Here is a 14,621-nt window from a genome sequence, read left to right on the forward strand (position 1 = left end):
TTGTATATATTTTGCCCCTACTCTATTAGGGATTGTGTTAATTTGTAGATATTGGTGGTAATTTTTTGCCCTCTTAGCTATGAGATCTGTTTTTCTCCTCCTGATTTTTCTCTGTATGAGAGCGCTGACTAACTTGCTAAAATACAGAAGTCTGGAGCTCCTGATTCAGACCTGAGATCTGCCAGCTGCTGTAGTTCCCCACCTGACTGCAGCATGGTGTTGCATCATCCATACATTTAATGAGTAATGTGTACTCGCCAGGTGGTAACATATTCCCACGTGTTCAGATAACAATGTTATCTCTGACTATGAATAAAAACATGCATCTAACTGGAATAATATAATGCTAATACAATGTTTTTTTAAACGAATTAGTCATTTTAAGCATACTGAAAATTGAACATTAAACACTTTTTTGAAGTTGTATGAAATGTGCAGTATGCGGTTACGTATATTGTAAATAGTATAATTCTCACTTTACTAAAATGTAAGGTTATTGCTGTTTTTGATCAGTTTTAGGATGCCATTTGAAACATGTTTTCCCGTAAATGTTCAAGCTTCTCGGTATTTATGAAAACTGCAGATTCAGTTTGGTAAACCACACTGTGCAGTTCTGCATAGATGTGGTGTTTATAGTCAGATTTCCACATGAATAATATGAGTCCAGAGCGTAACAGTGACTTAGGCTATATTTTCTGAGGTTCATGACAAAGCACACATTTAAACATGTGATTTATCTACTGCTTGGTCTAAAATTGGGCAGTGCATGGCAATAAAGCTGCTGGGTGATAGAAGAGCTGAAACAGCTGAGGCTCAGTGGGGTGTAAATGCTTTTTGTCTCTTTTTTCAGCCTGCTGTTTTCGGGCATATTCATTGCTGTGAAGAATAATACGTGTATATTTAGTGGCGGATATAATAGCACAGTCTGTGGGATATGACAGCTAAATACTGAACACTAAAACTTAAACTCAGATCAAGAGATTACACTGCGGCAATAGCCTGAAATTTGGAAATTGAAACCTCAATGGAAAATACACGAGTGCCAGATGAATATATATAATAAACAAAGGGGCTTGAAGACTGAGTTTGGATGGAATTGGGTTTATTGAAAGATGGTAGACAGTGAGATCAACTGAATGAGGAGGTCAGTAGAGAAGGCACATTAGTGATTTAAAAAAAAAAAGGTTGCAGCAGTGTCTTCGGACTTCACTCCTTGACGATGGTGGGGGTGATCATCTTATTGAAGGAATAGTATTTGCATTCACTGGGTGGTGCAATGTCCATGGTGGTGGTGCTAATCTTGTCCTTCTTGAATCCGGCTTGGAGCAGATGAGGTACCTGGGTCTCCTGTGAATCATTAACAGACAGAGCCGGACAGTGTGAGGTGGCTGTTGACTTTAACGAACTCTTCGACCCGATTCTGTTTATCAATAACCTTGACATTATTGCAGCATGTAACTCAGGGCGCACACGACTGATGGAGATGTGCAGTCAGCTCTGCGTTACATGAGTGAATGAAACATGAGTTGAATGATTAAAACTCTTCATTCAGTTTAGAAAACGCCCGTCAACACCACTGTCAACGACTGAATGATCATACTGGTATTTATTATGACTGACAGTATTCAGTAACTTGATCATTTAACCTTTTTATGCCAAGAAAATGCTAAATACTCTGTTTACTTCTTTACACTGAACCAAAACTTCATTGAAATCAAACTTTGTTTCTGGCTTTAGGTCTTTAAAGAGACCAGACACCCTGAATTAATTTTTAAATTCAAGTTATAATGAATTAAATTTAAACAAGTACTTTACATGATGGTCATAATGTGGACAAATAATGTTTGTTTTCTGGATTTTTCACAGAAGTAACCTCTTTTTTGTTGCCAAACAGGGGTTGAAATAACTTTAAGGACAACAGCTGTGTCCTAATTTTACACTACAAACTAATTTTTAATGTTATGGGTATGTAGAGCATTCATAGTGAAAAACGGACAAAATTAAGTATACTCAAAAAGTAACAGGTTTCAGATGAATCAAAAGTGAAAACTAAAGGAGACTCACCTCAAACATCTTCTCAATGTTGTCGAATTTGGTCTTGAGCAGCTCGCCCCAGGAGGTCAGGTTGCAGTAGGTGAGGACGCCGCCAGGTTTCAGCAGCCTGTGAGCGTGACCCTGCAGAGAAAGACACACACACACACAGATTAATCAGTCCTCAGCCCAGTCAGGATGTGGTCTGAAGAGCGCTGAGAGGCTACAGTATATGTACTAAATGAAGAATAATATTATTTTTAGACAACAGTCATTTACATTCTTTAATGACATATTCTACCAATATTCAGCATTTTGAAATTAATTCATGCTTCATGCAAACAAAGTGATTTTTTCCCAGAAACTGTATAATTTCTGGGTGACACACTACTGTGTTTTAAGCTTTACCTTAATAAAGTCAAACTGGTGAGTGTGCCAGGTATCCTCGGTCAGAGGGTATGTGTCGTACAGGATACCTGGAGAGGAGAGACACAGTGTTAGCAGTGTACACACAGCAGGTCAATTATACAGTGTTCTTTATGTCTTTTCATACTTTTATCTATGAAGCATAATGATTCAGACTGTCTGTGTTCATTAACACTTGAGTCAATGATACATCTGAGTTCAATCTGACTTGCAGTATTTAACCGTTTCGACTGAGTTGTTGCATCAGAGTGTAGTGTAGTCCGTTTTTTAACATGATGTAATATCTCAGACTTCGCTATTCAGATTTTGATGAAACTTGAAGAGATGGTGCAGTTTAATTGTGTTTTGCCTTTAAAAAAAGGTTTTGAATATAGATGTATTTTAATCTGGACCAACTGTCCAGTTTTTCCTCAAAACACATTAAGTTGTAAACTTTAAATCTTAATATATACGACCAAAGTTCCCCCGTGTCTGAGGTGATTTCTTACCATCGAAGTGGCCATCTGGCAGGGTGGCAACAACTTCCTCCCAAAGGCCCTTCATAGGGACGACCTGCAGCAGCCGAAAAAAACAAATTCATTAATCAGCTTCTTCACACTTAAGCACAGTAACAGTAAACTTTACTATAAACTAGATTTGCAAGCAGATGTATCAGCTTCCAAGCATGTGGTATAACCAATATATCTGTGATGAACCATTCTGGCAGATAATGCTTTAATGTAAATATACCACTTGGGTTGTGCTGACCTTATGAGGCTGAGCCTTGGCCCAGTTCTGCAGTCTGGCGAAGACACCATCATTGCACTCAATGATCCAGTGCTCCTCAATGGGGAAAGACTCGATTTTAGTGGCAGCAATGGCCATGCCGAAACCGATCTCCAAAACCCGACCGCCTACAGATGAAACACAATAACAAGAAACTCAGTTAGAAAATATATGTACTCTAAATATCTGTTGTATTTCCCTACTTTTGTTGCAAATTGACTTGTGACTATTGAATGTCTACAAAACACTGACATTTTTTGTCAACCACAGGTTTTTCAGTTTCTGGCATACCAGTGGTCTAAGATGCAATGAATATATGCAACATCAATATATACCCGTCTCTATACAATATTAAACTAATAAAATGCCAAAATGTCTGTAAACAAAACAAAAACAGTATATTTAACCATACCCTCTCCTCTGATTTTACACGCTATATTTGGTTTATGTTTCTCCCTCTGCTGGGTGTGGAGGGAAAGCCAGTTGGTTGTAACATATGGCAGGACAGAGAGGCCAAAGGTTTCATTTTCCTTCAGAGAAAATTATAAATAGATGAGGGGTATTGGTAACGGAAGCCGTGAACGGCCATGCTTGCAATTGCTGTTATCTCGAGATCAGAAAATGTATTATTTCATTATCACGAGATAGCAAGATAATCAATTCATTATTACAAGAAAACAAAATGTTGTCTCCTCTTTTATTATTTATCTATTTCCTCTTATTGTTTCTTATGAAGCAGATGGCTATACCAAGAAGCCTTTCTATTTAAAAAAGAAAAACTTTTTTTTGAAAGAAAGAGGCCCTGAAGAAACCTTTAGAAGGAAAAATACTAAGTTTCTATTTGTTTGCTTTGCTTTGATGCTAAACTTAGCTATAGTTAATTAATCACAAATTAACAGCACCTTTATTAATGACATCTGTCAAGGCCAAATTGCAGGTTGATTAACTCCTGGTCTTTATATGATGAGATGTTTCATGTAGGAGAAGACAAAAACAATAACTTTCAAGCATTTTTAATTTTATTGGACTTATTTAGAGAAATGATTTTAACCCTTAAGAGTCATCTGAAATCACTTGCTTAAATATGGAGAAAATATACATATGCATGAGATTCAATGAATAAATAAATGATCTGAATGTTATCTCTAATAGAAAGACACAATGCAATTTCTGGGTTCGAAGTACAGTCTGATGTGTTGATCAATAATCTTGCTCCTTGATCTGACATCTTTAAATCAGTTGCCCTAATTGACGCTCCTGATCGCTGATAAAAATTACAAATAATAGGAGGAGGTAACCTTTTGTTTCACTGTGATAATGGGTTGATTATCTCGTTATCTTGAGATAGCAAAGCTCATTTTCTTACGATAATTAAATAATTACCCTATGATCTCTAGATAATGGCATTAAAAAATAATGGTGAGCATAGTACAGCTGTTTCTCTTGTATAAATTACATTTTCACATCTCGTCCAAGCATAATTAGTTGAAAAATAAAAAAAGAGAAATAAGTGAAACAGAAATGATAATAAAGATAATGGATATACCTGCCGAAATACTGTAGTTTAAGGAAAAACATCAACAAAACAGCAAACACATGATTAATTAGTGTCCAAAATTCACAACATGGTTATGTGAACATCTTAAAATGTTTAAAATGTGAAAGCTGTAAAGAATACGTGAAATGCGCATTTAGCAGTGTAATGCAGACAGTTTCAGTCCCACATGTCTGTTTGAGAGTGTGAAGGATCAGTCTACTTTCTCATAAAGCAACAATACAATGAGCTGTTTCCCTGTGCGGACTTCTTGGCTGCTCTCCAGGAGCAGAGTAACAGCTGCTGTAGTACTCACAGAGCACTAAGCACCATGCTGCTCACACTTTCACACGTGTCCCTGAGACCATTTGCCAAAAGTGAAGGAAACACCTTTATATGTTTGGAAAAACTCCAGTTAGTCGCCCTGGCACAACTTAAAAATATTTTTACATAAAATGATTATACAAACTATATAAAATAAAACCATTTTTTCAACCCCCAGTTTGTAATTTTTAGCAATTTTTATTTTATTTAGACAGGGGCAGTGCACAATACAACATTAACCTTGTATAAAACAAGGAGAGATGCATTGCACCAGGTTTTAGCAAGGTGCTATTTTCCACCTGTAGTCCCTAGGCAGGTGGGTGGAACAATACATTTAAATCAATAACAGAATTCACAAATTTGTGCAAAGTTGCAGTAATAAAATTATCAAGTCACAGTCATTCCCACATCCTAAAACCAATTTGCCCACCACCCCCAACACTCATTGTTTTAGGGTAATAGTAGACGACTGCACCTGTTTACTGAGAATATTATTTTCTGGTTATATACACCTAACAGCTAAAATTCAAAATGGTTATCAATTTTTTCCCCATAAAGGACTAAACTGGCACAAATTATATCACAGACCCTCATCTTATCCTGCGGGTCCCCCAACTGATAAGATTTTTGCTTTTAGATATTTTATTACAGAGAGTAGACCTATATGAAACCCGTAACCAAAATAGTAATTTTACATTCTGTCATTGTGTTACTTATATGTGGAATTATAGTGAAAATAAATTATTCCCCTTTGGGTTGAGGACCCCTGAAGGTCCCGGGACCCTACTTTGAGAACCACTGATATTGTAACAAATAAATGGCATTTATTTATTTATTTTGACACTTGTTGGCAAAAGATGTTTTTATAATTGTAAATAATGAATAAAATATGTGCCTCTTGATCTGTCAACTTGCCTGAGTCCAACATCGGACGCACCATAGAAAAAGAGTGCACTGTCCGATAATGGATGCCACCAAAACTCAATTACCTAGAACTACTTTTTTACCTTTTGAGGCTGCAACAGTGGACAGGGAGTGCATGTACGGGGTCTCCCATCGCTCCATGACGGGCTTGCCCATGATCTCCAGGTGAGTGTCGGTCTCATTGTAGCCAGCGCCCGCGTTGTGCCAGTCGGACTTGCAGTCCTCTCCTTTGGAGAAAATGGGCTGAGCGGTGGTGGTCATTTTGTTTGTTATGGAGACGGCAGTGGTTGTGGTTTGGTTCTGGTTTGACAGACCGTGTCCTCACAGAAGAGGGTTTTGAGCAGGCAGCAGCTGTTTATATCGGGCTCAGGACTGCTGACGCTGCACCCCTGCACTACTACGGGTCAAGGGGAGTCACAAATACCGAGAGTAACGGTGGTCGCCGCGCCCAAGATCCTCTAAGATCCTCTAATGAGGCGAGGACTCACTCCGGTAGAGAAGTCGTTAACTTTTAGCTCTGCAAGGTGTCACATCATGCTTTCAGGACAAGACACTTCCTCAATGTTAATTTCATGTAGAAGAAACCAACACAAAAGCAGCATTTCATTCAATTAAAAGTAAAATGTTTCCTTATTACATTGATTAGTTTGTTCGACTCAATGTGTTGTACTCCGATGTTGGAATTTTCCGAGTTCCCAGTCGGAAATTTCAACTGGAGCGCCCCCTGAAGTCGTACGAAACCCTCCAGCCCCGAACTCTAAATCCAAAATGGTAGCCATTGTGCATCAACAGTGTAAAAGTTGTATTAATATCCTGTTTATTAGCAGTTTACCGGTATTTGTGTGCTATTAAATCAGTCGTACACACAGCACTGTCCAACTTGTTGTTGTGGTGTTTGTATGCGCAAAATGTAGCAAAATGTGTTTTTAATAACTGGTATTGCTATCAACGGCTAACCTCGCTAGAATGGTTTTCTGAATTTAAACTGGAACAAATCAAGGACGTCATTTCCAGCTCCAACTTTCAACTTTGAGGTAAATGTTACCTAGCATATGTTTGGCAGTTGTGAATTGAATGAATGCAGCGTTATTTCTGCTAATGGAGCCCCGCAAATCTTACATACTGGTCCTTTAACAGTTTTTCAAGTTGTGAGCAGTAAAACAAGTGATCTGAAAGATGCTCAAATGGTCCACTGAGCTTGGAATGGAACTGTTTAGCCAAGTGGTAAGTTTATATAAACAACACTTTTCACATTACATGAAGTCATGTCATCCATTGTTGATGTAAAAACATAATTTATTGCAGTGCAGTGCAGCAGAGTCCATTGTTAAACCCCATTTAAAGGATCTTTTTCATAAACTTCAAAATATTCAGCCTTGGTGTTCGCTGTTTGGAATAGACTGGATGATTTGCATGGTCATCTGAACTAGCATCAGAGTGAGAGCTCTTTGTTTTTTATTCTGCTCTTTGAGTATTGGTATGTACAGCTGAAGTCAACCATTGCATTGGATCTTATTCCCACACCTTATGCATTTTCTCATGTTGCATAACATGATTTGAGTAGCCTCAAAAACTTGTTATGGAACATAAAGACCTTATTAGACTTTTTTTTTTTTTAAAGCTACAATACTTGAAAACAATGTGAATGTATTACTGCACTAAATGTTACTGTCCACTTCTAATTCTAAATGCAAACAAAGTATATGTTTCAAGTACACAGCTGTTTTTTGAATGCCACTACTTTGTCTGTGCAAAACTATTTGATCCTCTTCTGTTTACGAACACAAATGTTGCAGCTGCTCCTAATAGAAGTAACAATTATTCATATATTTGTGTTAGGGTGATGGTGTGCAAGTATTGTAAGGTCCTGCAGAGATATTATTGTATGTAAATATTGCAATAAGTATAATAAAGTCACTATAAATTCACAACAGATTGATTAAGACACTGCAAATCTCTATAGATGTGTTACAGGAGTATAATAAGTGATAATTAGACATTATATAGCAATATTATAAAAATACATAAGAAAGCATTTCATTTCAGCTTGTCATAGATTGCTCGAGGAAAACAAATACAGCGTAACTCTGAGAGAATTGTCAGGATCATGTTTTATTTTTCATTTAAGGTGTTTATGGTGTAAAACATTTACCTAAAAATAATAATGGACCTGAAAATTAAATTAGCCCATAATAAATCATAAATCCTCTATTATCCTTCACACTTAGCTTCTTCCTGTGTGCAACATGACTCACAGCGCGGTGAGAGAATGATACAGTCAAGAAATGGCTCATCTGATCATCTTCACATCCCTTCTGCCCCGGTTACCCATCATCCACTTCACTCCCATTAGGTGAAGCTGAGTGGAGCTAAAACATTTCTCTTGTTCTGTAGTTCTCAAATGTTGTCATGTCACAGACCCTGCAGAGCCCGTTTGAAACCATGTTTTGTTCTTTTGTTCCAGTTTAATAAATGTTGGTAATGAATTGTGCTGCTACTAGGCAAGAGTGTAACCTAACTGGGATCATTTATCACAGTGGTTTCAAGGCAGTTCATCTAAGGACATTCAAAACAAACTTGCTCTCCCTTCACACCTCTGTAAAGACCCTCAGGTCCTGATATCAGGGTTAGATACTCAGTCCATGGTGGTGATCATGTGTTTCCTGTTGTTCCTTATCTACTTTGGATTACTCTCTCAATATGCACTTATCACACAGAACTACCTCTTTCTTTTGCTCTCACACATGTATTTTTCAAAACAATACAGTGTCTATATAAGCCTTTGGTATTGTTTTGTCCTGTGCTCTGTTTCAACACAGGTCTCCTCCAGTATAAAACGCTGCAGTCCTCAGCTTCAATGAAAGATAACGTCCATTAATCAAAGGTAAAGGTCAGGAGATGGCCTGTCTTTCACAGGTCAGAAAGATAACCCCTCACTTCATTATCAGTCAGTGCAGAGTTCACGTGCATATTTCAGTTCACGCTCCAGCAGATTGTCTGATTTTGAAGAAACAAAAATGTGAATCACATTTTCTAGAACTTGAAAACAAATCCTTAATCAGGTATCCTTGTGCAAAACTGCATGAATTGTAATAAGTGGTTCTCATTCAGAAAAAATCATTTTGCAGTCCAGTTAGTATGTTGTCATTTTGGATATTGATTTATTATATTTTTTGTACTGTAATACTGTATTTTATCACTGAAAACAGGTGCTGAATTGATTATGGTAACCTATTGGTCATTCATACTATTCATGGATCAAGTTTAACTGTCTATCATATTTATGACAAGCTGTTTTGTGTTTAAAAATACATTTTATGTCACATCATATTTTACAAAAACACACCCTACCAGCTGGAACAAATCATGCACATCCTCCCCCTGGTGGTAATTAGTATTATGACGTGAGCTCTCATGTGGCCCTCAGACTGATAATCTCTCACTTTGCACCACAAATGAAAATGTGTCAAAACAGGTTTTAATCACTGCATCAAACCCACCAAACTTAGTAAAATCTACATGTTATACAAAAATGATTAAATAATTTTGAATGTAGATATTTGGTGTGAAACAGTACAGTGATGTTTCCCAGTCGGAGCAATAAGATGACAGAACAGTCTCCTGCTTTTTGAGATCTGAAAGGAGCTGGACCAAATCACAAGTCTAGATACTTTATGCACAAATCCTCATTTCGACTGCAGTTATTTGCCCAAAAATGACATCTAAGCTACTAAATGTTCTGAAAGACCGATGAGTGAGGTTTAATGAGTGAGCAATTCAATTGATAAGCAGTTTAAACTCTTTAGTTTTCATTCTTTCATAATCTGAGACAAACACCACCCATATATACTGCAAATATGGTAGAGCATCATTTGCAAACCCCAATTTGAATACCAGGTACATTACTGCTCCACTGCACTCAGGAAGTCGCCCTGCTACCGAATGAGCAGTTTGAGGAGATTACAGGATGTTATTTGTTGCTGTAGTAACAAAGAAATGAGTCAACACACCAACAGTTGGTCAGATTACAGTTCGTATCCGTCCATAACCCAAGCTTTTCTATGATTGCATATTGAACCATGTGTAGGCAGTCATTATACACCACATCACCTGTGAAAGCTCTTATTTTCATATCGGACATGAAATACTGAGGAGACTACAGTTTGCCATCTTGCTCACTTCAGTCTATATGTTGTGTTTATATGCAGAGTTTATTTCCCAATTGCAATATCTACTGTGGCTATTGCTATCTGTCACTGTTATCCTATCAAACAGTGTTTACAGCAGCATGAAATGATTGCAGCTGAATCAGTATTTTGTGGTTTTCACACAACAAAAGCAGCCATATAATACACAGTAAATCAATCGATGTTGTAGCATAAAATTAAAGAGATTTAGACCCTAATTTTGTTATTTTTGTCAATCAAAGGCAGCAGCTATACCTTTTTAGAAATGTGTTTTTAGTGTGAAGATCATCTTATTACAGATTTTTTTTTAAAGAATATTTAAGCCCCAATAAAAGCAGTTGACATTGAATTGTGTGGATAAACCAAAATAACTGAGGCATTAATGAAAAAGACACTGTTGAGTTTTCTGAGGCTCTGACACCTCAACAAAATATCATCCACTTCCATTGTGTTAGGGTGGCTGGGTGGATGCTCTTTGCATGACTGAAACACATGATTGGGGTTGTTTTTTTGTGTGAACAGAGACTAGGAAATGTATGCCCACATTTACTATGGTATGGTGTATACATCAGTCACTTTGTTACTATGGCAACCATGTAGTGACTTTAATAGCTGTAGTAAACCATGTTAACCCTGTCAGACCTGTTGGCAAACTGGAGTGTGCATGCAGATTGGGGGACAAAGTTAACCATTGTAGACCCATATACAATGATGGCAGATTTAGGTTTACACAGGTTGTTGTGTTTGTCTATTCTACCCCAGGATGTGGTACCACAGGCTCAGATTTGGAGGGAAATGTGACTGATTGCCATACAGTACACAACAGGAAGAGGGCACTGTTTTCTCAGAGCCAATGACGCTGGAGATTTCAAAATGGCTTTATTACATTATGAAAATTGAAGATGTAAGATGATCTTCATGACAGTTTTTCTATACAGATTTTAGTCACAAAATGCTTTGATATCTTGATTGAATATGTAGATGTGGCTCATATGCACTTATCCTGATCCAAATCAGAAAATGTAATTCCCTGATTAGAAAAGATTAGATTCATGTCATGTGAGGGAGACAATCTAAATGGATTTACTTTTATCTGCAGTATCAGTGATGCTCAACATAACTTGACATTTGTAATCATTGATTGATGATTATAACCCTGGAGACATTCTGTGGTTAAGTGTTTAAAAACCATTTAAGCAGAGAACAGTTACAGACAGTCTAGAGGACGCGAGGCAATTGACCTTTTTCACAGCGGACATTTTGACTTGTTATAACAGGAAAAGCACAAGAACTGCTAATATTAATGATGGCTCAGTTCCATTTAGGTGTGCAAGGAAAACCATATTGGTGAACAATCACGCGCGATACCAGGGTCATTAATTTAAATGGGATTCAACCATCATTATTTTATTATTGCACCTATGATTTTCCTGCTTTGACGTGTCAAAATGTCTTTTGTGAAAAAGGTATATCATGACATCATGACATTATCTTCTTCTCTGATTTGACATACCGATGTGTGACCTCATTTTGCCCTCCAAAAAATTATACTGAAGCAATAAAGAGAGACAAGAATATCTTCCAAAGACAAACATTACATTGAATGAGAAAGTCAATTCATTCTGACATTCACGTTTCCCTCTGGGAGCTCTGTAACACTGCTGGGAATACTACCAAAGGTGATATCCATGTACTGATTTTATTGTTAATTATTGTCACATGCTCAAAGTAGTTTTGCATTACAGATTTTACCTTCTCAAAGATCTTGTTAAAGTCAGCTTTGGTTCATTCACTGCTGTATTTGCTGACATAAGGGCCTATGACAAAGATCCAGCTTAGCAGCAGCAGGAGTTTGATGTGAATGTTTTGTTCCAGCTGCAGAACATTTAACTAAATCTGACATATCTTGAATGCAGGTATTGTTGAGACTTCAGGAAGTGTTGAGGCGTTTATTCAATAAAACCTCTATAATAGGATGTTAAACTATTCAAAAACTGAAAAGTGCACCACAGGGCTGCTCAGTGAAACTCACAGTCTGTGTCTCTAACAATATCATTTTTGTAGATGTAAAATACAACGTGATCCTGAAGATAAAAGCTTTCCTGTTTGTATTTCTGAGATACTTGTATGTAAAAAAGTAGTTTAGGTCTGTATCCAAGTAAAAATTTTGTATAGATGACATATTTTTGTGAGAGTAGCCTATTTTTGGTAATAGTTACGGCAATGAAAATTATAATACATATATAGTACATTTGGGATATTTATAACAAACGAATGACAATATACAATGTATGTGTCTAATTTCTGGTTAATTAGGAATGTACACTGAAGACAGATGTGACAGTGAAGATCTTTTTATGTCTTTAAACAGTGTTAATTGTTACCTAAATTACACATGGTTGCTCTTTCTGTAGGTACTGTGTATATAAATCTACTGATATATATTCCCATCTGTAAATGTTATCACATGGTATCTGGAAACTGTGGCTTAAATTATGGTTTTACACACTACTTTGCAGGACACAGACTTCAGTAGCTGTCACAACCTACTTTAAAGGGAGATAATGGGCATTGCTGTAAGATGTTATTTAATCACACATAGTTATGTGTCACCTCTGTCACTTTCATGTTTAAAATATCACTGTTTAATGCTTGTCACTTTGTCTGCTGTTTTATTACCACAGCCACAGATGGATGTCTTGTGATCATGCAGTCTATATATTGTCAGCAGCAGATCTTGAAAAGTAATGGCTGGATTTGCATTAAATTTGCTGCACGTATTTATGCAAAGATTTTGGAGACTAGGACATTGACTTTTGCTCATGAATTACTAACCAGGCAAACCAGCCAAAAGCAGGCTTACTGTTTGTCCATATGGAGGGTATTTATATACAGACACAGAATGTGTTGTTCACACACACATGTTTTACAGGAAGAGAACATTTAGATCTTAGTTACCTCTTCCCCTTTATCCCACCATAAGCTTAAGGCTTGGCACATGCAACAGGGCAAAAATGTGATGTAGTAGGGTTCCTGTTTCAGCAAAGAGACAGCTAGATTTTAAATTAATAACTAGATTTTTATCCACCCCTCTACAAGTCAAATCAATTTGATAAATTTCAATGTTATATTCTCTTTAGTGTCCAAGTCCCTCTTTTTGTTTTTATTCTTCTACCGCAGATCAACAGGAAACACTGTCCAAGGAGACACAAAAGAAGAAATTTGATGCTACAAAAGACTGTAAATGTGGCAGATATCCACTTGATGAACTCAGACTACTGAAACCTCATGTAAGTTTCACATCAACTTTAAAATGCATTATTTCACAAAATGACTGTGTGGACAAACTGTGGGTTGTGCCCCACCATTATTGAAAGCAAATTTAAAGCGGATCTTTAACAGCCAGTATGAACAGGAGGAAGGATGACAGCGAGGAAAACCTTTTTCAGTGTTGATATGGACACCTGACTGTTCTTTTAAGACAGACTTATAAAAGGGTGAATGTCTCCTTTAAACCTCTTTCATTCTTGTATTTTATCATCAGTCAAGTATAGCCTAATATTGACATTGAAATTGATGATGACTAAAATGTTGCCTTAAGAGAGTCTGTCTGCCTTCAATTACTTTCTTTGTTTGATAATATAAAAAAGATCCAAGTTTAAAAAATAAAATAAAATCCAGATTTAAAGCATCTAGCTAACCCTGTGGGATGTTTAAAGTCTCCCTCCAGTCAAAAAATGTTTTCTTATCGTTCCTTCAGCAGGATGTTAAAGATTCACTATGTGGTCTGATGTATGTGCAGTGTTTGACACTAAAAAGCTGTTTTTACATCCATCTACTGAAGGGGGAAAGGTGTGTACTTTGGAGCATGATATGTGACATTACAACTAGTTTGAAGCCAAATGTGGTCCAGTATGTAACTTACAACTTAAGTGTGAGATGTAGAAACTTTCACTGAGAATGGGGTTTGAGTTAAGTGTCCAGTAGTTAAAATTTTGAAATTAAAAATGTTAGCATATTCATAGACTCACAAAGGGTGGCATGGTGGTGCACTGGTTGGCACTATTTCCTCACAGAAAGCAGGTCCTGGGTTCAAACCCATCGGCTGGCTGAGGCCCTGATATGTGGAGTTTGGATGATCTCCCTGTGCTGTGTCGGTTCTCTCCAGTTTCTTCCCACGGACCAAACACATGCAGGGTAGGTCAATTTGTGACTCTGAATTGCCTGTAGGTGTGATTGTGAATTTGAATGGTTGTCTATCTCTATACTACATTTTCACTTTGTGATTTACTGACCTATCCAAGGTGTCTCTCGCCCATTGTCAGCTAAGATTGGATCCAGCTTCCATGTGAACCTCAAGAGGATAAATGGTAAAGAAAATGGATGGATGGATGGATAGATTAAAGAGTATGAAATGATGGAGAAGGAGT

General features: G+C 37.1%; 1 protein-coding gene across 1 annotated transcript; it reads right to left on the reverse strand.

The window, feature by feature from the left end:
* Positions 1-1,091: 1,091 nt before the first annotated feature.
* On the reverse strand, positions 1,092-6,318 carry gamt (guanidinoacetate N-methyltransferase). Its single transcript, XM_062423989.1, has 6 exons — positions 6,088-6,318; positions 3,205-3,350; positions 2,946-3,009; positions 2,440-2,507; positions 2,065-2,175; positions 1,092-1,347 (listed from the first exon to the last, which is right to left on the reverse strand). Exons 1-6 carry the CDS (start codon positions 6,263-6,265, stop codon positions 1,207-1,209), a joined length of 708 nt encoding a protein of 235 aa, XP_062279973.1. The 5' UTR covers positions 6,266-6,318; the 3' UTR covers positions 1,092-1,206.
* Positions 6,319-14,621: the final 8,303 nt, after the last annotated feature.

This window comes from Scomber scombrus, chromosome 8, assembly GCF_963691925.1.
Source record: "Scomber scombrus chromosome 8, fScoSco1.1, whole genome shotgun sequence".
Taxonomy (NCBI): domain Eukaryota; kingdom Metazoa; phylum Chordata; class Actinopteri; order Scombriformes; family Scombridae; genus Scomber; species Scomber scombrus.

Coding starts and splice junctions, on each gene's coding strand:
- gamt (XM_062423989.1), bottom strand. CDS start 6,265: ATGACCACCACCGCTCAGCCCATTTTCTCCAAAGGAGAGGACTGCAAG. Junction 3,010..3,204: donor CCAAGGCTCAGCCTCATAAG/GTCAGCACAACC, acceptor CGGCTGCTGCAG/GTCGTCCCTATGAAGGGCCT. Junction 2,508..2,945: donor GCCAGATGGCCACTTCGATG/GTAAGAAATCAC, acceptor TCTCCTCTCCAG/GTATCCTGTACGACACATAC.